Here is a 27111-nt window from a genome sequence, read left to right on the forward strand (position 1 = left end):
ACTGTCAGGAACTAACAGCCCAGGGACAATGGAGCAAAGAAGAGGCGGAATGGAACATAAACCGCCTGGAAACTCGAGCGGTCAGACTAGCCTACTTACGATTCAGCCACAGTCTCCGAGGCGAGTCTGTCAGTCATGTCGGACAACGCCATAACCGTGGCCTACATCAACTGCCAGGGAGGAACCAGGAGCCAGCAGGTGTCTCTGGAAATAGACCCTCTAATGGAGTGGGTAGAAACAAACAAACTTGCAAGGGATTTCGGCCTCCCACATCGCGGGAAAAGACAACATCTCAGCGGATTACCTCAGCAGAGAGAGCCTAGATCCAGGGGAATGGTTGCTGGCGGACACAGCCTTCCAGATGATAGTGAATCGATGGGGTCCCCCCGCCATGGACCTCCTAGCAACTCTTCACAATGCCCAGGTCCCCAGATTCTTCAGCCTAGACAAGAACCACAGTCTCAAGGAATCGATGCCCTCGTCCAGAGCTGGCCAGAGGAAGACCTCCTGTATGCCTTCCCACCCTGGCCGCTACTGGGCAGGGTCATTCACAAGATAGAGCACCGCAGGGGACTAGTCCTACTAGTCGCCCCGGTTGGCCAAGAAGACCATGGTACGCGGATATGCGAAGACTATTGGCGGGGAATCCTCTGCGTCTACCGCCATATAGGGACCTTCTTCAGCAGGGACCGATCTCCCACGAAGACCCGGCTTGATTCTCTCTTGTGGTATGGCCCTTGAGAGGACTAACCTAAAGAAGCGTGGCTACTCAAAAGCCGGTTTTGACACCCTGCTCCGAGCACACAAGTTCTCCACATCTCTATCTTACTTACGGATCTGGAGAGTATTTGAAGCCTGATGTGAAGACCGTGCTCTCCTTCCAAGGACAGCCAAGATTCTCACGATCCTAGAATTCCTAGAGGACGGCATGCAGAAGGGGTTGTCTCTCAACTTCCTTAAGGTTCAACTCGCTGCACTGGCCTGTGTCAGGTCCGAAGTGGATGGCACAGACTATCAGCTCATCCTGATGTGTCTCGTTTCCTGAAAGGAGTCAAACAAACTCCGGCCACCACTAAATTGGCCGGTGCCTCTATGGAACCTCAACCTAGTACTAGACTTCCTAGCAGGGGAGTCCTTCAGACCAACAAGCGGCCTGCCTCTACGTCTCTTGACCTTAAAGACTGCATTGTTGATTGCAATATGCTCGGCTCGGCACCTTTCCAAACTTCAAGCTTTATCCTGTCGAGAACAGTTCCTCAGGTTCACCCCAGGCACCATACAGCTGTGTACGGTACCATCCTTCCTTCCAAAAGTGGTTTCCCAGTTCCATTTGAAACAGACCATATCCTTACCATCACCAGAGAACACAGAGATTCGGAAGACTCACGCCTCCTTCGACACCTGAATGTCTGCAGAATCCTAGTCAGATACCTCAAGAGATCGGAATTCTTGTGCAAAACTGATCACCTGTTCATTCTTCACAGCGGGAGGAAACAAGGGGAAGCGGATTCACGGGCGACCATAGCCCGCTGGATCAAAGAAGTCTTTATTGCTCCCTACATAGAGGCGGGAAAACCACTACCTCTACAGGTCAAGGCGCATTCTACGAGGGCCCCGGCTGTCTCCTGGGCTGAAACCAGGCTGCTTTCACCAGCCGAGATCTGTCGGGCGGCGACATGGTCCTCCCTACATACCTTCTCCAGGTTCTACTGCCTCAATGTCCAGGCCAGGGAGGATATAGCCTTCGCAAGGGCAGCATTAAGTGGGCCATGGGAAGCCTCCCACCCGGTAGAAGAGTAGCTTTTGTACATCCCATTGGTCCTGAGTCTATTTGGCTACAAGCTAGGAAATGGAGAAATTACTTACCTGATAATTTCGTTTTCCTTAGTGTAGACAGATGGACTCAGCATCCCGCCTATGGCTGCTCCAGAAATAGAGAACCTCTGATATCAATCTTGAGACTGTATGGGTAAGCCTCGGCCTTACCTCTAAGACATCCGCAGTTACCTAGGTGTCGGCGTTTGCTGTTTCAGCGCACCGGCAGTCTCCAGTGCCAAAACGTTTTTATATATATAATCAGTTGAACCTGTTCAAAGTTAATCAAGTATACTCAAGTGTTATCAAGTATCAAGCAACATATATCCACACTGGCTTTTCGAGGAGAATACTGAAGAGCTAAGCATGCTGCATGGGTATATGTAGGCTGACGTCAGCTTTGAAATCTGACTCCATCTCCCATCTGCTATCGGGAGAGCACAATACCCATTGGTCCTGAGTTCATCTGTCTACACTAAGGAAAACGAAATTATCAGGTAAGTAATTTCTCCATTTGATGTTTGTGGATATAGAATGCTGTTACAGGGGTCTTGATAAATTAGAAAAATGAATTCACCTGGTAAAATTGTTGGAAGTAATAATTTGCATGATTGTTTTAAACTTATGGTTTTTAGTTCATTATATTCAGTACAGTACAGTGCGCTCCGGTGGAGAGCACTGTTAACCCGCGTTTGGTCATGCGTTTTCGACGCACTAGCTTTACCCCTTATTCAGTAAGGGGTAATAGCGTGTCAAAAATGTGTGTCCAACCCCCCTGAAACTAATAGCGCCCGCTCTTGCAAATGCATGTTGATGGCCCTATTAGTTATTCCCGTTTGATTCAGTAAGTAAAATGTACAGCCAAGCCGCACATTTTACTTTCAGAAATTAGCGCCTACCCAAAGGTAGGCGTTAATTTCTCTCGGCACCGGGAAAGTGTACAGAAAAGCAGTAAAAACTGCTTTTTTTGTACACCCTCCGACTTAATATCATGGCGATATTAAGTCGGAGGTCCCAAAAGAAGAAAAATAATTAAAAATTAAAAAAAAATTTTTAAATCGGCTCGCGGGTTGAAAACCGGATGCTCAATTTTGCCGGCGTCCGGTTTCCGAACCCGTGGCTGTCAGCGGGTTTGAGAACCAACACCGGCAAAATAGAGCGTTGGCTGTCAAACTCACTGACAGCCACCACTCCCCTCAAAAAAGAGGCGCTAGGGACGCGCTAGTGTCCCTAGCGCCTCTTTTTACCAAGTGCCCTAATTTGAATAATTTTATTTACTGAATCGCGTGCACAGGACAGTGGCCTGTGCACTTGCCTGCTCTCCTGCAATTTTTACTGTATCGGCCTGTTTGTAAATATAGCTCTCTTTCCTGAAAAGATGAGGAAGTAAATGACCTAGAAATCCCTTTTGAAACTTTTTTTTTCCTAAAACATATTCTGCCACCACCTTGCCAATTTTATGTTTAGCACTCTTTTGTACTCCTCCTTTGGATATTTGTTTATAATGTCACAGTTGATGACAGAGAGAGCCAGTTTTATGGCATTGTGGAGCATGTTTTCATTGCTGCGAGGCTGTCTCACATACTAATTCTAGGAGATGGATTGTTAACTGATGTACTAGTGCAAGCTGGTGTAGTGTAGCCAATTAAAGCCCAGGGGCCTACTACAAAATCAGTCATTCCAGATCACAACTTTTTGATGTAAATTTTCATTTTAAAATATTTATCATGTGATACTACAACAGAAGCTGAACATTGTTTATTTTGAATACTGTCCCTGTTTCACTCTTGATTTTCCTTACCTAGTGCTTATCTTGCAACCCACTAGCAAGTCCAAGCTCATGTTTGGGTCATAACCCACAAAATGGAAACCCTTGTTCTATGGCAGCAAAAAGGGTGCCAGTCCAACACACTGCTCCCTAAAGTCATTGAAGAATAGATTAAAGAGGAAATAAATATGAACCACAGTATACATGATATTAGTTAAAAGATTGATGCTATTGCTATAAACTGCTTTAAAAATTGAAGACCTCTCCTGCATACAAGGAGGCTTCCCTATGTGAGCAATCCTTTTGAGAAGACCTCTTTCCTTAGCAGACCAGGTAGTTTGTAATTTAAAAGCAGTAAACATAGAAAATGATGACAGATAAAGACTGTACCAGTCTGCTCCCCTTTCCCTCCTTTCCATCAGGGTATATGTTTAGATCTTTTAAAGGTGTGTTTTCCAGAAAATATGTTAAAACGTAATGTCTGTAAAACAAGTTTTGTGGGTTACAAAGCGCTCTATTCATGTGGATGGGCCAGTCTTAATGTTGCAGGGAATAGAGCTTCAGAGGAGTGAATAACTTTTGTATTTTAGGTGTGTTTGTGAATAGTAATTTATCAGTGCTCCCTCATATATCAGCAGTAGTAAGATCTTGTTTTTTCCATCTTTGTCAGTTATACCAGTTGCGTTCATGTTAAAGCCAATCAGATCTTTCATCTCTGGTCTTTGTCCTTGTGATAAATCAGGTTGATTAATTCTTTAGTGGGTTTACTGAAGAAACATCTGGCAAGATTGCAACTGCTTCAGAATTCTGCATCCAGGCTAGTGTTAGGTTTGCATCCTCGGGCTCATATCCCCAGCACTGAATACATTTACTTGCAATATTTTTTAGATGTCAGATCAAGATTTTGATTTGTCCTTAAGGCTTTGCACAATTTGGCTGCAACTTATTTGCCATTATATCCCTATTAGGTGACTTTGCTCATCTGGAGAAGTAGTTGTTTGTATTCCCTCAGTGAATGATGCTAGATTAGTTGGGGAAAGAAACAGCTTTCTTTGCTATAGCTCCCAAACTGTGGAATTATTTAAGTTTTTCAATTAGATCTATAACTGATTAGAAACTTCTGAAATTTACCATAAAGTTCTCTGCTCAAGCATTTTTATGAAAAGTTTTTGCTCTTATCCTGTTTGTCTTTTATTGCTTGGTAGCATGTGTATTTTTATATACAGTTTTATCAATTGATGTATTTAAAACATAGCCTCCTTATAGCGAACCAGCTGAATTTGTTTTATATTTAAGTTTAATTTTAGTATTGTATGTTGATATGGCTATTTGCTCTATATGGCATTCATAAGTGTAATAAATACTCCAAATGAAATCTCATCAGAGATACACAGAGGTGGTATCAACTCCTTTTTCGTGTTGGCTATTCCTCTCTGTGCACCCAAGCATTCTTCTAGATTTTGCTGCCACCTTAAGATCATCAGATATGATACCCAGGATCCTGCTCTTGTTTTGTGCACAATAGAACTTCACATTCTATACTTCACTCCCTTGGGTTTTTGAAGCCCAAATACATAACCATACATTTATTATCTTTAAATTTTAGCAGCCAAATTCTAGACCATTCCTCAAGTTTCATTAAATTCTTCCTAATCTTTTCCACACCATCTAAAGTGTATACCCTTTTGCAGGTTTTGCTATCATCTGCAAAAGAAGATCCTAGAGAGCACCACTGTTGGCAGGTGGGCCAACAGTGAGCATATAATGAGATTTTATGTAAATTGTTCTCTGATGAGCAGAATGCATTACTTTTTTTTTTTATTACAAAGAGCACAATTTATTATAGAGTTTCTCTTTCAGGTGAATGGGCAGTGTGCTGGACATACAGCTATGCAAGCTGCGAGTCAAAATGGACATGTTGACATTTTGAAATTACTTCTGAAGCATAATGTTGATGTTGAAGCTGAGGTAAATATTTGCTAAATTTAAATCTTCAGCAGGGTAGCCATGTTGATCTGGTGTAACAAAAATGACAGAGGCTGGTGGCACTTATAGATTAACCAGTTTATTGAGGTATGAGCTTTCGAGGACCAGCGTTCCCTTCGCCAGATACATGAAGTGTAAAATAAAGAAAAAATCTTGTAATATGATGTGGTTGCTATAATTCAGTTACATTGCATTTCTGTGTATTGAGATAAAAGGAAACTTTTATAAGACAAGTGTCTGCTTTTTTGCAGAGCTTTTGTAAGTGTGAGTGAGCTGATGATAGAGGTTTGGTCAGCAAGTGATGCGCAATGCAAATTAATGTCCTTCATAGAGTTGTTTCTGCTTGAGGATGACTTAAAGCACGATTAACATAGAGCATCTGTTTGATTTTTCCATACAAGTCTGTATATGGTTTTCCAGCTGGTCGTCTTTTCAGAAATGTCCTTTTCCTAGCGTGTAGCCAGATGGACTCAGGACCAATGGGTTATATGCTCCCCTGCTAGCAGATGGAGACAGGTTTCAAAGCTGACATCACCTTAGATATACCCCTGCAGTGACCTCTGTATCTCTTTATCTCCTAGCAGTGTGGTTGTGCTTTCACTATTGGGATCACTCCACCCTTTAGAAGAAATTCTACTTTTAATTTGGACAAAGATTGAGCCCTGCTCTCCTGTGGTGATAACTTAAGGTCCCTCCCCCAGTTGAGAATTCCTGGGGTGATTTCTGAGATCCCTCAGAGGTGGGCCTTGGTCTGGTAGCCAGTTTCCGGCGTGGACTTTGCTGCTGAAGCAGCTGAAAGGCAGCAGGTGCAGGAAGCCGAGCTAGGCAGTGACTGCCTAAGCCCTCTCCCCCTGCAGCTGGAGATTGTCTCTGTATTCAGCTGGTAAGCGCTGAGCCCAGGTAATGTGTGTAAAAAAAAAAAAAAAAAAAAAGTTTACCGATCTAGAGACGATTGGAGGGATTTCTGGTAGGTTTCCTCTGGTCTCCTTGCTCTGTGCACCATACCGACAACGTTCCCGCTTCCGTGGGGGATAAGGGAAATTGGGTTTCCAAGTGGGTTTAGCAGCCCCCAGTGGACTTGGTCCCGCATAAGGCACACCACATGGTCGGCCTCATTGGCGCCATCTTGTGTGCATTTCTGTGTGTTTTGTACGGCCAACGTGTACTTACGCGCACAACTCTGAAAGTGCACGTGCTGTGTGTGTAACGTCGGCGCTTACCTATGCGCACGACGATGTAAGTGCATACAGGAAAAGCTGAGTGCATGGACCGATCGTGCGCCTCGCTGTACTCCGTCTAGGTGTTCTAAATTTGTGTGCATATAATTTTTTAAGCGCGAGTCGATTGGAACGCACAGTTACTGCTGTCAGTGCCGCCGGTAACAAGAAACCTAAGCCCCTTACTCTCTCTGCTGCTTGTCGTACTAAGGCTTCTTAGCCTGACCTTAATTCCAACCTGTGTCAGTATTGTGTGAGATCCCAAGGGAGAGTTGGCTTCCTCGGACTTTGCTAAGCCAAGCTCCTCCTATTCAGATGATGGGTTAGCCACACCCTTAATTGGAAGTACCCTGGATCTGAGTATCCCCAAGACTGGGTCATCCGTGGGAGAGGGAAATTCAGCGACACCTACCCCAGTACTTCCTGGGCTAGGCATGGACCCGGCTGCCTTCTCTGGGATGGAATTTTTTTCAGGGCCTTTCAAGCCTTTGTACAGGCGCAGTCTACTACCTTACTGGGCCCTGTCCGGATGGACTCTCAACCTGTAAGCCTGCCCTCTCCCACTCCTATCGGCAGACCTCAAGGCATGCCTCGCCTCTCCAAGGGTATCCCTGGCAGGGACCTGGACAACACGAAGGAGGATCAAGATTCCTTGGAAGACCCTGTAGATACTGGGAGTTCCTGGGGCAGACCCTGTGATTGAACCATTCTGATTTCCCTATGAAAAGCCTCTTGCTGCTTTCTAGTACTGGAAGCCATCCAAGAGTTGATTGACCTGGATTGGGGCGTCCCAGAAGCAAGTTCTAAAGGTGGGATGAGCATTAGAAGCTCTGTATTCACTGGATCTGGCAGTGAGAGAGCGTTTGCATTTCCTTAAGGTAGATGTGCTGGTCTGCACTGTCTCGAAGTGAACAACTATCCCAGTGGAGAGAGGAGTGGCCTTGAAGGATGTGGATAATAGATGGAGTCCATCCTTAAACAAGCCTTTGATGCGACAGCACTGATCTCATAGATTGCTTCTTTTTGTGCCCTGGTAGCCCTTTTATCTGATGCGTGCTCTGACCTAGTCCGTACCTAGGCCAGAGGAGTGGCCTCCGTGGCAGTGGCCGGAAGACAACTATGGCCGCGAAATTGTCCAACTGATGTGACCTCTAAGACAAACCTCATAAAAGTGCCCTTTAAGGGATCACTCCTTTTCAGAAGCGAATTGGAAAAGCTGGACAGTAAATGGGGTGAATCTCCAGGGCCACAGCTACCAGAAGATAAGAGAAAGCAGTTACAGCACCCCTCACCCATGAGGGGTCAATCAAGGGGGCTCCCAACGCTTTCGGCCCTATAGAAACTCGCTTTTCAGAGGGCTCGATCTTTCAGGAGGTCTCAGTCCTTTCAGATTCAACAGTCCAAGAGAGAGGTAGGTTTGGGTTCAAGTTTGTCCTGAAACCCCCCCCCCCCCCCCATGACGTTTGCCGACCTACCCTCAGAACGAGGAGATAGGTTTGCCGTCCATCTTTTAACAGCGATGGGTAGTGATCGCTTCAGACAAATGGGTACTGGATGTCATACGAGAAGGATACGTGCCAGAGTCTCACTACTCTCCTTGGGACATGTCCATGATGTCTCCTTGCCACTCTCAGCACAAGAAGCAGACAGTAGAGTCTGCCTTGGTAAGGTTCCTAAGTTTGAGGGCTATAATTCCAGTACCTGCACCCCAGTTATTCCATGTATCTCATCGTACACAAGAAGGAGGGTTCCTTTTGCCCTATCCTGGACCTCAAGAGCGTCAACTGACATCTACGAGTAATTAATTTCTGCATGGAAACTCTGTGCTTTGTGATAATAGCCATACAACCAGGAGAGTTCTTAACCTCCCTGGACCTTTCTGAGGCCTATCTTCATATTCCAGTCTAGTAAGAACATCAGTGTTTTTTACCCTTTGCAGTACTGGGCTGCCATTATCAGTTCCAGGTGCTTCCCTTTGGCCTGGGCACTGCCCCAGAGCATTTTCCAAAATTATGGTGGTCATAACGGTGGCACTTAGAAAAGAGGGAATCCTGGTTCACCCATACCTGGACGACTGGATGATCCGGGCGAAGCCCATGGAAGAGAGTCTGCAGGTGACCAGCTGGGTGACCTCCTTGCTTCAGGAAGTCAGTTGGGTTGTATACATGGACAAAAACAGTCTCAAATCCTTCCAGTGCTTGGAATATCTAGGAGTCCAGTTCAGCACCAGGAAGAGCAATGTCTTTCTTAGGCCCATTTTAATCATAATTCTATGTTACAAGACTGGAGAGGGACCCTGCATGGACATGTGGTATAGGGCATGCTGGGCCTGCTCAGTGTGCCTAGTCAAAGTTCTAGAAACGTTGACAAGTTTTTTTTGCATTGGGGCTTCATCAGATGGAGCCCCATGTGTGAGGACTAACATCCTTCTGTCCTCTGAGAAAACCTGTTACCAGCTTTCTAGTTAGGGCAGATTTTGTTTGCTTTCTTTTCACTGTTTAACCTGGGTCCTCCATAATTGTTTTTTCAGTTTAGATATTTTTCCATCTTCATTTTTTTTTCATCAGTTTAAATTGCTTGGTATAAACATTAAAACCTTAGGGGTAAATTTTCAAAGGGTTGCGCGTGTAAGATACGCACACAACCCGGTAAACCTACCCCTGCCTCCCCCTATGCGCACCGAGCCCACCTTGCATAGGCTTGGCGGCGCACGTAAGTCCTGGGGCTTGAAAAAATGGATGTTCTGGGGGCGGGGCGTTCCGGGGGCAGGACCGAGGTCGCTGGAACAGCCACCGGGCCGGGGGATGGAGAGCCGGCATGCGCTAGTTACGTCTGCCCAGAGGCAGACATAACTTCTCCAACAAAGGTCGGGGGGGGGGGGGGGGGTGGTTAGTTAGGGCTGGGGGGCGGGTTAGATAGGGGGAAGGGAGGGGAAGGTGAAGGGGGGCGGAAGGAAAAGTTCCCTCCGAGGCCGCACCGATTTCAGAGTGGCCTTGGAGGGAACGGAGGAAGGCTGCTCGGCTCGGCGTGCACAAGTTGCACAATTGCGGCACCTCCTTGCACGCGCCAACCCTGGTTTTTATAACATGTGCGGCGGCTGCACACGCATGTTATAAAAATTGGGTGTAGATTTGTTCGCACCAGGTTGCGCGAACAAATCTACGCCCGCGCGCATGTTATCTGTCCCTTACAATAAATAAATTAAAAATATTATATTTTTATATTTTATATATAATTTTATATATAATTTTATATAATTTTATATAATTATATATTATTTGTATACTGTCATTCTGTAGAAAAAACATTCACATGATTTCCATGGTAAAAGAATGGTGTATTATGTAAAAACAAAATTGAATTTAGCTTAGCTTTTAGCAAGTAAACAGTAAATGTAGAGGCCAAAACTGAATGTAACCATAATCTCAATAGTAGAGCATATCAGTTAACCAAAAAATGAACATGTAATGTACTTCTGATATATCTGTAGTCTGTTGGCCAGATGATTGCTGTTGTAGTGTCTTGCCTCTTCATCAAGACAAGTAAGTGGTGCAAGATTTAATTTTTGATTGTCCTGGAAGATCAGGAATTGGGAGGTTAGATGGTCACAATTAAATAATTGGATATGTTCATAGTAGTAGTAGATTATTATTATTTTTTTTTTTGCTAAATACAGTTTTCACCAGATTTGTTTCTGTTTTAGCAGTATAAAAAAATTGAGAAATAATGTAATCGTGTTGCAGTAGCTGCTTTTGTAGTTGCAGAATGATAGTCTTTATACTGTATAACTATGTGGCTCTTGCTTTGTGTTCTCTAGGGTGACCAACCATATCCAGTGCTTTGCAAAAGTCTTCACACCCTTGTATATTTTTCACATTCTGCTGTCTAAAAAAATACAAATCAAGATACATTAAAAGTAGGAATTTTAATCCTGATCTACACAACATACTCTATACTTTTATCATGAAAATAAATTGTAGAAATCGTCAAAATAAAAGAAACAAATGTCTCAGTTGCATAAGTGTTATGCAACTGAGACATTTTGGAAATGCCAAGGCAGTGGTGCATGCGCATTCATAGCTTTCAGTCACCCGCGAGTTCACAGCTTTCCTGCCCCTGCTCCCCCACCCCAATCGCAAGAAAGCTGGCAGAACAGAAGGAAAGACAAGCCCGCAGGGCCAAGATGGAGCTCATCCCACCACGGCCTGAACTTAAAGGAGAAGAAAGCTGGCGGCGGGGGGGGGAGGAGACGGACTGCGGTGGAGCTCATCCCACCGTGGTCTGGAGAAAGAAGGCCATGTGTGTGTGAAAGTGTGTGTATGTGTGTACCTGTGAGAGCCTGTGTGTCACACAGGCAGGCACACACACACACATTATGTGTCTGAGGGGGACAGAGGGAGTGTGTGTGAGAACATAGCCATGTGTATGAGAGACAGAGTGTGTAAGAGTGAATATGTGTGCATGTATGTTTCTGTGTGTGTAAAGAAAGTTTGTGCGGCCCTACCTCCTCCAAAGCACAATGTCAGGGTAACTGGAAATCAAAAGATCCCAGGTATGGACAGCAGGATATTTTTTAATCCTTTAGTTTTAATTATAGCATATAATTAGATGTTTCTGCTGATTTGAATATTTTGGGTTTTTTGGGAAATATTAGAACATTTTAGTTATTGGATTTTTTTTTTTTATTCAGATGTTTTGAAATATTTTATTGGTGTTTTGGAAATTCTGGATATTCTATTTGTTAACTGGTTTGAAGTATTTATTATTTTTATGACTGATTTGATTTTATTATTAAATATTTTATGAAGAATGTAATGTTTGTGTTTTTCCATTTTTGCTCTGTTTGAGGCTGGCTTGTTGTAGGTTCCAATTCAATTCTTCTCTACAGGCTTCTATTTATACTTTCTCGTCTCTTTAAGTCTGTATCTGGTCAAGGCCTGTCTGTGTTCTCCATGTGTGACTGAGGTGAGGTATTCTGCTACCATGTAATCTATCTGTAGGGATCTATAGCAGTCTGATTTGTAGAGATGTGCATACTTTTTTTTTTTCTTCTCGGGTTTCATTTCGGGATCCCCTGCAGGAAATTTCATTTTTCCCGTGGTTCGAGGTTTTTTTCCAAGGGGGGCCCGATTTTCATGTTAGTGCGTGCTAACTCCCGAAAGTGTGCGCTAATGGGAATTGCTCGTACTAACAGGAAAAACGAATTTTTCCGAAATTTAGGAAAATTTTCATTTGTTTTTTGGTTCCCCCAAACCATACCAAATTAGGCAATTTCATTTAAATTGCCTAATTCGGGAAAAACAAATGCACATCTCTACTGATTTGCTCTGTTTTCCTAATAGATGTAGTACTGGTGTCCTAAGTCTTGGTGTAATATGTGCACTGTTGCCTTTCCATAGACAAGATTGTTACTGTTTGAATGCTATCAGTTTGGGTTGTTTTGGTATGGGAGGTTTACTATATTGTAATGGTAATTCCTTTTATTCATGGTTTTCTAAGGGCAAAGCCCACATACAGCACGCATTACAAAAAGTCTAATTCCATAGGAGTTCCAAGTGTCTTTTTTGCAGTGTTTTCCAGTTGGCACCAAAGCAGTGCATGTAAATATAATATGCATGTTGAAAGTGATGATTTTGCCGCAGAAGACTGTACTTTTGAATGTTCTTTGTCATGTCATGTTCTTTGTGGTTCACAAAGGAGCTCCACTCGTTAAAACAAAGCCTAAGACAGAAACAAAGCCTGAGACTGAAAGAAAAGTTATGGCGGATCTCCCCCAACCCCCATTCTCTAGCCATATACAAAACCGCGCTCCACTTCTACAGAACTGCGACTCTACGATCTAAGAGAGACTTCTACGCCCACCGTATCCATGATATGATTTTTGACGCCAAAGCGCTCTTCTCTTACTTCTCGGATCTCACTAAATCCACCACCTCATCAATCCCAGACGATCTAGCCCAATCAAAAGCCAATGATCTGGCCATCTTCTTCCAGAATAAAATCTCCAATACTTTGGCTAGATTACCCTCTAACCCCAACACACCATCTTCAGTTCCTGCCTACCGCCACAACTCGGATGCAGTGTTGGATTCTTTTGAGCCCACTTACACTACAGAGGTTGAAACCCTGCTAAAAAGAATGAAACCCTCCACTCACCCGCTAGACCAAATTCCATCCAAATTACTGCTTCAAGTACCGGAGTCCATTTCCAAACATCTAGCAGATATCATCAACTGCTCTCTCTCACAGGGAATCTTCCCGGACGCTCTCAAATTGGCCACCCTTAAACCTATACTTAAAAAACCGAACCTGGACCTGGACGACCCCAATAATTATCGACCTATATCTAACCTGCCATTCTAAGCCAAGATCATGGAGAAAGTGGTAAATAATCAATTATCAAATTACTTGGAAGAACATAAAATTCTCCATCCATCACAATACGGATTCCGGAAAGAACATAGCACTGAATCCCTCCTCATCTCACTTTTAGATCAGGCATACCTGGGCCTTGACAAAGGTCGCTCCTTCCTGCTAGCTCTCCTCGATATCTCCGCAGCGACTGACACAGTAAATCACGCCTTTCTATTAAACCGCCTATCAGATGTAGGAATCACAGGATCCGCCCTCAGTTGGTTTAACTCATTCCTAAGTAATAGAGGCTATAAGGTTAAAATCAATAACAAGGAATCTCCCCGCACCAATTCTGCATTCGGAGTCCCCCAAGGCTCCTCTTTATCTCCCACTCTGTTTAATATCTACCTCCCCCCCCTCTGCCAACTACTCACAACACTAAAACTGAAGTTCTATATGTACGCAGATGACGTTCAAATTTTGATCCCCATCACTGGCTCCTTGGATTCTGCAATCAAGCTATGGGATTCTCACCTACAAACGATCAACCGTCACCTTACAGATCTTAACTTGGTGCTTAACACCGCCAAGACAGAACTCCTGCTTATCACTCCAGAAGTCAGTCAACCCCAACAACAGCCGTGCGCTAACATCCAAACCTCTCACACTAGAGACCTCGGAGTCATCATTGACAGCCATTTGAGCTTAAAGAAATTTGTAAACCATACTACCAAGTAGTGCTTTTATAAATTACAGGTGCTCAAAAAACTTAAACCTCTACTATACCACCATGACTTCAGATCTGTTCTCCAAGCCATCCTTTTCTCTAAGGTCGATTATTGCAATTCTATTCTGCAAGGTCTGCCCGCTGCTACAATAAAACCCCTCCAATTGCTTCAAAATGCGGCAGCGAGAATCCTAACCAACACCAATCGGAGAGAGCACATCACACCTATATTAAAAGATCTACACTGGCTCCCAGTTAACTTTAGAATACTCCACAAATCACTCACAATTATTCACAAATGCATATACCATCAGACCCCTCTTGACCTGCTACACCCGCTCAAACTACACACTACGGCCAGACCAATAAGGGACGCTTATAAGGGATCACTACACGTCCCCCGAATAAAATGGTACACAGATTAAACATCAGAGATCGGGCATTTTCAACAGCAGGTCCCTCCAACTGGAATGCCTTGCCCCTGGACCTCCGACAGGAAACCTGCCTTCTGACCTTTAAAAAGAAACTCAAGACATGGTTATTCGGTCAAGCCTTTCCGTGCGCATATCCAGCATAGCTCTCTGCTTCAACGGCATTGGAGAAGACTGATACTTCACGCATATCCAGCATAGCTCCCTGCTTCAACGGCAGGGGAGAAGAAAAACAACCAATAAGGGCTGTATAACATAGTCTGGGTAAAACAAATAAGCATGGGTGTAGCTTGCTTATTGCGGTGGTTACTACCCCTACTACCCCTAACTAATCAAGCTAGATATTTCACTTGGATGCAGCTCCATCACTGCTCTCTACGTTAATGGTGAGGGTGGAAGGGAAATAGAGCCAAGAGCTAAGAGAAACAGATAAGTATGAGAGAAAAAAAGTGTGAAGCTTGCTGGGCAGACTGGATGGGCCGTTTGGTCTTCTTCTGCCGTCATTTCTATGTTTCTATATGTTTCTATCACTGAACTTTAATGTACTGTTTCGTTACGCTTAACATAATTAATCATTAATTCACATAAATGTCATAATTTTCAGAAATAATCTTAGAGATAGGCTATCCTAGCCACCCTCACTCTCTCTGTATATAGTATCCTATTGTATTTCCCCCCTCTTCTTTTCCCATCCCCAGCTGCTCGCCCTTGTTACAATGTAACTTTTGCCTCCGCCAATATCTGTCTCATATTAATTTGTTTGTTGGCTATGTTATTGTTAAAACTTTGCTCTATGTAAACAGAGTTGATTTGATCTGTATCAAGAAATTCGGTATAAAAAAGCCTTAAATAAATAAAATAAATAAATGTAAAATTTGTTATAAATGCATAGTTTCATTGTATGCATCTGTAAAGGGTGTTTTTGTGTGTGTGTGTGTGGGGGGGGAAACCTGTATGGTTTCCCTAGGGTATGTAATACCCTTCCCTACCCTTGGGTTCCATGGGGGGGGGGGGGGGGGATGTCAGTTTTTAAAATAAGATTACTGGAGGGAGCTGGGCTTTTTTGGATGGGCCCAAGACAGAATGAATTGAGGGGAGGGGGGGCAGCACAGTAAATGTTTGCACAGGGCAACAAAAAAGCTAGCACCGGCCCTGCAAGTGGGTTCTATTGAACTTATGGGCCTGAACAAGAGTTATATTTGTAGTGACAAAAGTTAACACTTATGCAACTGAGACATTTTGGCCGCTGGCGGGTTGAGCTCTGCTGGTAGCCCGCCTCTCTTCTTCCCGGCCTTTTCTCATTTTCAGCCACCGGTGGGTTGAGTTCCGCCGGCAGCCACGTGTCCTCTCCTACTGCTGCTGCCCCTCAGGTGTGCCGCCCAATGCAAATGCAAGGTGTGCACACCCGGTCGTGCTGGGCCTGCCCACTTGTGTTCATTCACAGTAGCTGAGTTGATTTGAATACTCCAGAGTAAAGAATCAAGCTGTTACTGTTATATGAAGTAAAGGTTGAAACATGCTGACCAAGGAGCTGCCGAGAACTCAGAGATAACAGTATTCAAAGAGAAGGCTATAAGAAAATTTCAATGTTTGAATATCCTTTGGTGCACTGTTTCCATTTTACAGTGATGGACTAATTTGGCACCATCAAGACATAGCCAGAATCAGGCTCTCTCTCCAAAGTCAGTAGCTGTGGGTGGAGGAAACTCCTGCAAAAAGTCACTAATGTCAAAAATTACTTTTAAAGACATGCAGAGGTCTCTGGCTGAGACTGGGGAAAACGTTGACTGTTCAACAATTTCAAGATTACTCCATAAACATGCTCTATATGGGAGATTGGCAGTAAGGAAGTCACTGCTGAAGTTAAGACATATGACGTGCCACATAATGTTTGTCAAGAAACACTTAAAGCAGTATTTCCCAACTGGTCTGCCTTCAAATCTGATCAAGTGTGCCACAGAAAAAGTCACCTGATGATCAGATCCGGGCCAGCACCTGGGGCTCTGCTCTCAGTACCTCGCAGCAACAAGAAACACCAGTAGTGGCTTTTAAACGTGTAGGAACTCATTTCTGAGAACATATGTAATCAAGAATGCCTCTTCTTCCTGGCTGCAGCATGAACCCTGGGGTGTAGCAATTATTGGACATGGATGGTTGGGACCTGCTTTGTGCAACATATACTGTGTTCCTCATTTTCCTGTCGTTGAGTTCTTCAAGCCTCTGGCTTATCTTCAAGGTTGAGTAAGACAGGGAGAATATGCACTGAGCACTGTATTTGACTGACTTTGAGTGTTGTGAGCGGCAGTAGTAGTGAAAGAGCTCTGGCAGCCACATGCAGGAGCCAAGGTAATTGAGCCAGTTGCTTACACCACACTAACTTCTCCCTTCTCCTCCTGGAGCTGGTACATCATGAATGGGGTTTTGTATGCCTTCGCTCTCTATCTTCCTTTGTTTTAAAATTTGGAAGAGATGCTTTCAGGTCCTCCCTAGCTCTTCTTTTGGCCATTTGAATTCTTTTTATGTCCGTACTGCCTGCTCCATGGAGGCTGGTGTGCCATGCTATTTTTTGTTAATGCAGGTGCACCTTATGCTTGAAAAGATTGGGAAACACTGACTTAAGGACACTGCATACAATGTGGGAGGTGGTTTTGGGTCTGACGCCAAAGTGGATCTCTATGCTGAATGATATATTTGGCATAAATCAAACATAGCACATTACCCTGCCAACACCATCTCTACAGTAAAGCCTAGTGGTGACAGAATTATATTGTGGGGGTACCCCACAGTATTGGGGACAGGGATGCTTGTGAAGATTGAGGGAAAGATGGATGGTGCGTAATACAGGCAGATCCTGGAGGAAAACCTGTTCCAGTCTGTTATAGGCCTGGGACTGGGGTGAAGATTGATTTTTCAGCAGCAGTACAATAAGCAAAGCATTAATGGAGTGGCTTGGCAAGTGGGAAATGAATGTTTTGGAGTGGACTTGTCATAGCCCAGACCGGAGTCCAATAAAAAATCTGTGGCAAGACTTGAAGTCTTCAGTCTACCAGTGATCCCCAGCCAACATTAGAGTTTGTGCTCTTCTGCCAAGAAGAATGGGCAAACACTGCACAATCCCCCTGCGCAAATCTGGTAGATACTTATTCTAAACGATGGCTGTTATTACTGCAAAAGGGGCTTCCACCAAGTATTGAGTCAAGGGATGTGAAGACTTATGCTGTGAAGACTTTTTGTTTGTTTTATTCTTTATTTTTAGAATAATTCTATAATTGTTCTTTCATAAAGAATGTACATCAATGAAACAAATTCCTACTTTAATGCATTTTGATTTGTTTTTTATATAGAACATGAAAAAATGTACAGGGGAATGTGAACTTTTTTTTTTTTTTTTTTTTTTACAAGGCACTAGAGTTCCTTGTGAGAAAGGAGAGGCTGCACCAGTGCTGGTTTTCCTGCATTACATGTATGGAGATGTATTTCTGATTTTTCTTTAAAAAAACAAACAAAAAAAAATTAACCCAGGTTTACATTGGTGTATACAATACAGTGAAACCAGAACTGTTGCAGTCTTTCTCCCAGGACAAGCAGGATGGTAGTTCTTACATGGGTGACATCAACAGATGGAGCCCTGTCACGGAACGCTTGTCAAAGTTTCTAGAACTTTGACTGGCACACTGAGCATGCCCAGCATGCCACTAACCCTGCAGCCACCAGGGGGTCCCCCTTCAGACTTTTTTTTTCCGAGCAGCAGTTGCCTCGCGGCTTAGGAGCTCTGTGAGAAATTTCTCACAACTTTCCTCACGGAACTATTTGAAGTTTATCTTCTTAAAAAATCCCTCATCAGGGTACCTCATCGCGCTCCGTTCCCTCTGACGCTTGGTAAGTGTTTTTTCCGGTACTTGCGGTCGGTTCCTGGTGGCTTACCGCTTTGGTGCCCGATGGTCACTGACCGCGCGCCTGCCAAATTTTAGCATGGCGACCGGGTTTAGGAAATGCCCCGAGTATCCGAGGACCATGTCCATAATGGACCCGCACGAAGTCTGTGTTTTGTGCTTAGGCCCCTCGCATGGCGTTCGTCGATGCCCTAGTTGTGCACAAATGACCCCCAAAGGCCGTCGCGCTCACCTGGACGAAATGGAGCAGTTTGTTTCAAAACATACTGCTCCATCAATGCCAGTTCAAGCGCCACCGACCATGGAGGGTCTGTCGACCTCGGAGACTATTCGCCAGGAGCACCGTGGGACAGGGTGATCGTCCGTCACTGACTCCATCGAGGACATCAGCATCATCGTCCTCTGTGCCGGGAAAAGACCAGCCGAAGCCCCGAGGGAAACTCCGGCACCGGCTCCGGGCATCCCCGACAGGTGCCGGTACGATACCACAGCGGCATAGACTTCCATCGAGCCGCCTGCGGAGAGGGCCTGGGGAGAGGAGCTCCCATACTCCTCTGGAACCGGGACCCCTAGGTGTTCCCCACCGGTGACGCCTAGCCTGCCTCCTACCCCGATCGCCGTGCCACCCATGCCGGCTTCCCAGGAGGAATTGGACCGCATGGTCCAAGAGGCAGTGCTGAAAGCCTTACGAAACTTCCAGTTGCCTGCGCCGGCCCCCATACCGGAACCAGCTTTCTCGATGATGGCACCGCTCCTTGAGCACCTCGATACGCTCATTGGTGCATTATAGACTCCTCTGCCACAGGACACGTTGGCATCGAGTCATCCATCGAGGCCTCCGCAGGTCCCAATTCCAGTACCGGGTTCCTCGGAGGAGGAAGGATCAATTCCCGGCCACGTCCCTCCACGGGAACCGTCCATGCCGGAGCCCATACCAGGGCCATCAGGGTTACCGGGACCCAAGCGCACCTCATCTGCTCTGATTCCATCGATGCCGGCGGCGCATCCATCAATACCTTCCCGCCCTTTCGGCTTTGGCATGCTTCCTCCATCGGGAGCGCCACTGGGAGAAGGAGAAAGTCCCTATAATCCATGGGACGATGCATCCTCAGATTCATCTTGGATATCAGAGGACTTGCTCTCAGAGCCTTAACCGCCGGAGGAAAGGCAAAGATCTCCTCCAGAAGACCTCTCCTTTGCCAGTTTTGTCAGAGATGTCTGAGACTATACCTTTTACACTGGTCACGGAGGAAGATGCTCGCCATAAAATGTTGGCGGTCTTACAACTGGTAGATGCTCCAAAAGAAATAATACCAGATTTCTAAATACCATCAACGTAAACCGACAATACTTGCCGTAGCCTGTATTTTTGTAAACAGTGAGACCTCATATATTTATTTTATTTATTTATTTATTTATTTAAGTTTTTTATATACCAACATTCAAGACAGTGGTCCCATCATGCTGGTTCACAAGAAACAGGGGTGAAACTTTACCATTTAACAAAAGTGCAAAAAAGCAGTTACATATAACAAGGACAACATCTTGTAATGAGAAGGGAAAAGAAGAATAGATATTGAAATATAAGTATAAATAACATTTTGAAAGGTGGCTATTAACGCTAATACTAGCGGAGCTTGTTGCGTGAAGGGAGATTAGATGGGGTTGGAGTTAGGAAAGGCCTGTGTGAACAGCCACGTTTTGAGTCTTATCTTGAATGTTGAGATGTTGGGTTCCATTCTAAGATCCGGGGGAATGGCGGGCTAACCGTGTGAATGCCCTCGAACGCCACTATCAAGGTTGTGCGGTGATGATTTTTCAAATACACCGTCAGGAAGTTCAAATCATCGGTCTCTCTGTTAGGGTTTGCACATTTAAGGTAATGACAGCTTGTGTCAATTTACTACAATATAAGGCAGTGAAAAACACTTATCGTAGCGGAGTATGCAGTAGGGATATAGAACGCTGGCGATGGCCCGACACGGCTCGTGTTTCTGTCAAAAGCTTCCTCAGGGACCGCACAATGCCAATACTGAAAAATAACAGGAACAAGGTAAGCAATTCCTTGCAAAACAACATTTTAAATTCAGATCGCAAACTGCTTAATACCTACGATTCCCAGACACTGCCACTTGGCTCTGCTACTAGGCTGCAGCTTTTCTCGGGCAGCAGGATCTGCCATTTTGCGCAATGGTTATGTACCTACCGTAGTAGGCGGAAAACAATTAATTGTGACGTCAAAGTAATTAACTTGAAATGGATGGAATGACTAGAAGAACGATGTCCATTCAACAGAATCATTAAGGCCATTGGGGGATGTGGATGCTAAAGTGAAAATCCACCATTGTTCGCATTTATTCAGAATTTGATTGATATCACCTCCACGAGTATTGGGTACAATTTGTTCAAGGATGGTCCATTGAAGTTGATCGAAAGTATGTCCAGATGAGGTACAATGAGTCACCATGGGCGCCTCCATATTTAAAGTGTTCAGACGACTCCGATGTTCGAAAAGCCGAGTTTTGATTTTTCTGCTAGTTCTGCCAACATACACAAATTGGCAGGGGCACTGTATAAGATATACCACAAATGTGGAGTTGCAGGTTGTCGCTGATCGTTTGTAAAATATGTGACCCGTTTTGGGGTGTTGCCAAAACGATCCCTCCATCGTGATGGAGCACATGTCACAGTTGCCACAGGCGATATGGTTTCCTTGTAGACTGCCAGTGTTGTGTGGAGTGACGGCCGCGTGCACTACAAAATCTCTCAGGTTTTTACTTCGCTGGTAGGCAAACATCGGGGGATTCAGTGAATATCTGATGTAACTGAAGGACATGCCAGTGTCTTTTAATGCTCTGCATAATTAAATAGGATTTGTCTGTGTGTGTAAGCACACAGATATCTGTAGTCACCGGCACCTGAATTTTGTATTCCAATAAGGCTGTCCGTGGAGAGTACCATGCTCTCTTGAAAGCTTTGTGGACTGCACTGTATGGATATCCCCTGGAAAAAAATCTCTCTGAAGATGACTATGCAACTAACAACGTTTATCGCTGGCTCAATAAAGAAGAAAACCCATCAGACAGACAAGTCACCTTTGAGGATTCAGAAGGTAGCGGATCGAGTGGTTCGGATGAGGGTGAAGCCCCGAGATATATGAAAAAAGGTATGCAGTCGCAGCCTTTTTTAGGACGAGGCCGCCGAGGGAGGTGGCAACGCCAGACACAACGCAGGCCATACCGGACAGATCCGGTGACCCAGGCGTACATACACCTGGGTCATACATCGTGAAACAACATCCTACCCGGAGGGGCCACAAACTCGATCGAGGACCAGGTACGATCCGCAGTTATAAACATATCCCAACATATCCTCACTGAAGCACAAGAAAAGGTGCTTAATCTGGGGTTGTCTTTTGTCCCACATCAGAGACATGATCCATTCCAGAGCCGGATAATGTTAATGAAATTCATTCGCAAACTTCAAATAAAATTATATTGCACCACCAATGAAATTTCTAGTGACAACATTTTCATAGTAAGAGGGAAGTCTTAAGTGGATACCACCAGGTCCCATGGACAACAATATTTCAACCTTTCGAGACCTTATATTAAAGGACATTGCAACATTTGAAAACAGCAAAACCCATCCATATATCAATTTTTCACTTCGTGATCGTCAAGCTTTACGGTCCAGAACGTCTGACCCTACCACAATTATAAAACCCGCGGACAAGGGAGGCAGTATAGTCATGTTGGATCGAGATCAATATATCACCAAGTTAAATACTCATCTTTCTGATACTAAATATTACAGCCCTCTTGAAGGAGATCCCACCAAGGAATTGGTCAGTACAATTGAAAGTCTATTGGAAGAAAAAGTGACTCCTTTTCTCACTCGCAAAGAGCGGAACTTTTTATTGGTACGACACCCACGGATTCCCATAATGTACGGGATTCCCAAAGTCCATAAATCCTTAGTTGATCCTCCACTGAGACCTATTGTGTCTAGTAACAGTTCAGTGTTGGAGCCGTTGGCGATTTTTCTGGACAAGTTTTTGAAACCCCATGTTCAAAAAATGAGGTCATATATTAAAGACACCACGGCAGTGCTCAAAATTTTGGAAAATCACACAATATTAAAGGACCCAACAATTTTGGTAACAATGGACGTTGTTTCTTTATACACTAATATGTCCCATGCCACAGCTTTATTGACCATCGAAGAAACACTTAAGATCAATATGGAAGGTTCCAGGATTCCTTTTTGGTTTATTTTTGAAATAGCCAAACTAGTCATTCAGAGAAACTATTTTTCTTTCAATGCTCAATTTTACTTGCAAATCTATGGTATAGCAATGGGGTCATCAGCAGCCCCTTCTATTGCCAACCTAGTCATGGATAGATTAGAAAGACTTCACATTTATAGGTCAAGATGGTTTGATGCGGTCTCTTTGTGGATCCGTTACATTGATGATCTGATTTTTTGGAAACAAGATGTTGTCTCACTACAAACATTTTTTCTTTGGGTTAACACAATTGACAAGGATTTACAATTCACGACACAACATAGTAGCACACACATAGATTTTCTAGACATTGCCATTTCCATTCAAAATCAGCAACTTCACACATCCATTCACCGCAAACAGACAGAAAAAAATAATCTCCTCAGATATCACAGCATTCACCCCAGAGCATTTAAACATGGCCTTCCTGTGAGCCAATTCTTTAGGCTCAGACGCCTATGTTCATCAGACTGCGATTTCAAAATTCAAGCTGGCAAACTAGCAGAGAGATTTTTTTCCAGGGGATATCCATACAGTGCAGTCCACAAAGCTTTCAAGAGAGCATGGTACTCTCCACGGACAGCCTTATTGGAATACAAAATTCAGGCACCGGTGACTACAGATATCTGTGTGCTTACACACACAGACAAATCCTATTTAATTATGCAGAGCATTAAAAGACACTGGCATGTCCTTCAGTTACATCAGATATTCACTGAACCCCCCGATGTTTGCCTACCAGCGAAGTAAAAACCTGAGAGATTTTGTAGTGCACGCGGCCGTCACTCCACACAACACTGGCAGTCTACAAGGAAACCATATCGCCTGTGGCAACTGTGACATGTGCTCCATCACGATGGAGGGATCGTTTTGGCAACACCCCAAAACGGGTCACATATTTTACAAACCATCAGCGACAACCTGCAACTCCACATTTGTGGTATATCTTATACAGTGCCCCTGCCAATTTGTGTATGTTGGCAGAACTAGCAGAAAAATCAAAACTCGGCTTTTCGAACATCGGAGTCGTCTGAACACTTTAAATATGGAGGCGCCCATGGTGACTCATTGTACCTCATCTGGACATACTTTCGATCAACTTCAATGGACCATCCTTGAACAAATTGTACCCAATACTCGTGGAGGTGATATCAATCAAATTCTGAATAAATGCGAACAATGGTGGATTTTCACTTTAGCATCCACATCCCCCAATGGCCTTAATGATTCTGTTGAATGGACATCGTTCTTCTAGTCATTCCATCCGTTTCAAGTTAATTACTTTGACGTCACAATTAATTGTTTTCCGCCTACTACGGTAGGTACATAACCATTGCGCAAAATGGCAGATCCTGCTGCCCGAGAAAAGCTGCAGCCTAGTAGCAGAGCCAAGTGGCAGTGTCTGGGAATCGTAGGTATTAAGCAGTTTGCGATCTGAATTTAAAATGTTGTTTTGCAAGGAATTGCTTACCTTGTTCCTGTTATTTTTCAGTATTGGCATTGTGCGGCCCCTGAGGAAGCTTTTGACAGAAACACGAGCCGTGTCGGGCCATCGCCAGCGTTCTATATCCCTACTGCATACTCCGCTACGATAAGTGTTTTTCACTGCCTTATATTGTAGTAAATTGACACAAGCTGTCATTACCTTAAATGTGCAAACCCTAACAGAGAGACCGATGATTTGAACTTCCTGACGGTGTATTTGAAAAATCATCACCGCACAACCTTGATAGTGGCGTTCGAGGGCATTCACACGGTTAGCCCGCCACAATATATGAGGTCTCACTGTTTACAAAAATACAGGCTACGGCAAGTATTGTCGGTTTACGTTGATGGTATTTAGAAATCTGGTATTATTTCTTTTGGAGCATCTACCAATTGTAAGACCGCCAACATTTTATGGCGAGCATCTTCCTCCGTGACCAGTGTAAAAGGTATAGTCTCAGACATCTCTGACAAAACTGGCAAAGGAGAGGTCTTCTGGAGGAGATCTTTGCCTTTCCTCCGGCGGTTAAGGCTCTGAGAGCAAGTCCTCTGATATCCAAGATGAATCTGAGGATGCATCGTCCCATGGATTATAGGGACTTTCTCCTTCTCCCAGTGGCGCTCCCGATGGAGGAAGCATGCCAAAGCCGAAAGGGCGGGAAGGTATTGATGGATGCGGCGCCGGCATCGATGGAATCAGAGCAGATGAGGTGCGCTTGGGTCCCGGTAGCCCTGATGGCCCTGGTATGGGCTCCGGCATGGACGGTTCCCGTGGAGGGACGTGGCCGGGAATTGATCCTTCCTCCTCCGAGGAACCCGGTACTGGAATTGGGACCTGCGGAGGCCTCGATGGATGACTCGATGCCAACGTGTCCTGTGGCAGAGGAGTCTATAATGCACCAATGAGCGTATCGAGGTGCTCAAGGAGCGGTGCCATCATCGAGAAAGCTGGTTCCGGTATGGGGGCCGGCGCAGGCAACTGGAAGTTTCGTAAGGCTTTCAGCACTGCCTCTTGGACCATGCGGTCCAATTCCTCCTGGGAAGCCGGCATGGGTGGCACGGCGATCGGGGTAGGAGGCAGGCTAGGCGTCACCGGTGGGGAACACCTAGGGGTCCCGGTTCCAGAGGAGTATGGGAGCTCCTCTCCCCAGGCCCTCTCCGCAGGCGGCTCGATGGAAGTCTATGCCGCTGTGGTATCGTACCGGCACCTGTCGGGGATTCGATAAGTGTTTTTCACTGCCTTATATTGTAGTAAATTGACACAAGCTGTCATTACCTTAAATGTGCAAACCCTAACAGAGAGACCGATGATTTGAACTTCCTGACGGTGTATTTGAAAAATCATCACCGCACAACCTTGATAGTGGCGTTCGAGGGCATTCACACGGTTAGCCCGCCACAATATATGAGGTCTCACTGTTTACAAAAATACAGGCTACGGCAAGTATTGTCGGTTTACGTTGATGGTATTTAGAAATCTGGTATTATAAGATTCCATCACTCGTTTGTACAGATTTGATTTAAAACGCCAAAAGAAATAATGGCAATACTGATTCATGAAGTTCTTTTGGACCTCATGCACCGCCTGAGGGAACATCCAGGTACGGTACCCCCAGTCAAAGAAAGACAGATGCTACCTACCTGGTTTAACAAGCCCCAGGTTTTCAGAAAAGCCAGCTGCTCCACCACTCTGTAGTTGTAGAATCAGCTTAGAAAAAGGCTAAACGATCACGTCCACATTCCTCTGTTCCTGAACATACCCAGATCAGTCCAGACCAGTGGGTTATGCACTGCCACCAGCAGATGGAGGCAGAGAAAAAAACCTTCAAGGCACTGCTATATACCAATAGTGCCACCTGCAGCTCCTCAGTATTTCTCTGTATCCAGCAGATGGTGGTCGTGCATCCTGCAGCTCTGGACTGAATGTTTGCAAGGCTCCCCCGGGGTGTGAGGTTCCGATCGCGGGCCATCCCTTGGGTGGAGCAGGGCGAACGGGGGATTGGATACACCTGGCAGTAGAGCCCGCGGATTATGGGGGGTTGGATAGCCAGGGGACTGGCTCCCTCGACACCCCGAAGCCCCCTTCCAGCACCTTTCAAAGGGAAGTACCCTGTGGGGATTTTCTGTTTTTTGTCAAATAAAAGGGAAAAGGATCCTAGCCTTCAGTTTTGTTCATTGCAGGGGTTTTCTCTGAGGCTTTGCCGTTTCAGGCTTTGCTCGGCTGGGGGGAGGAGCCTCCTCGGGTCGGGGAAGCAGTTCCCAGACGATTTTATCCTCAGGTCAGGCGTCCTTAGATGCAGGGCAGTCGATTAGGAGGATTGCAGTAATTTTTTGACTACTTCCTTCCTTCCTCTGCGGAGCGTTGAGCCCGGGCTATTTTTGGTGCGGGTGCCATTTTGTTTTTTTTTTTGCTGGTCCCGTGCGAGTGTTCAACCCTGTTGATTTCCTCCTCCTGGGACCCCAGGGGAACTGGGGGAAGGACTGCCATGCCTGAAAGTGCCCTGGTGGAGGTCTGTAGGGCCTGTTTCTGAGTTGGATGCTCTGACCCTCTGTGCCTCCTGTGCTCCTGGGGGTCATCTGTTAAGTGTCAGAAGCCCAGAAAGCCCAAGCACATAGCTGGGGGAGGAGCTGGGACGAAAGGTTAACGCCAGGGGTCGGTGGACACCCTGGGAAAGGAATCTCAGGAAGACATCCCCCCCCCCCCCCCCGCTTTCCCCGGCAGTGGTAGAACCTAGCCAGGGGGAGCCGAAGGATGCAACTTCGGATTCCAGCAGCGATGATGTGAGGCCCGGAGGGTTTTCCCCGGAATTTGTGCTGTTAATGCACGAAGCCTTTCTGGCCAGGAAGGCTGCTAAGAAGAGGCCACAAGAACGCACTGGTGGCCCTGCCAAGCACCTGAAGATGCAGGTTCTGCCTCCTCTGGTCCCTCGGGTGCAAGGTGGCTGTGGAGATGCGGGGAATATGGGGGACCCCCTGTCGGATCTATCCACGCCTCAGGGTGACACTGAACCCGATCCGGACCCAGGTGCCGGCGGGGATGATCAGTTGTTGCTAGACGTCTCTGGGGGGGGGGGGGGGTGATGACCCCTGGGTGGTCCGTCGCCTTATTCCCCAGGTGCTGGAGGAACTGGGGGCTCAAACTGTCAC

General features: G+C 45.3%; 1 protein-coding gene across 2 annotated transcripts in view; it reads left to right on the forward strand.

The window, feature by feature from the left end:
* MIB1 (mindbomb E3 ubiquitin protein ligase 1) overlaps window positions 1-27111 on the forward strand; it is a 331151-nt gene that overhangs the window by 134265 nt on the left and 169775 nt on the right. For both annotated transcript variants that reach the window (XM_029591112.1, XM_029591111.1), the window contains exon 10: window positions 5444-5551. In XM_029591112.1, the coding sequence (XP_029446972.1) occupies window positions 5444-5551 (108 nt within the window). The remainder of the gene's footprint in view (window positions 1-5443; window positions 5552-27111) is intronic.

Source organism: Rhinatrema bivittatum, chromosome 2 (genome assembly GCF_901001135.1).
Source record: "Rhinatrema bivittatum chromosome 2, aRhiBiv1.1, whole genome shotgun sequence".
NCBI lineage: Eukaryota > Metazoa > Chordata > Amphibia > Gymnophiona > Rhinatrematidae > Rhinatrema > Rhinatrema bivittatum.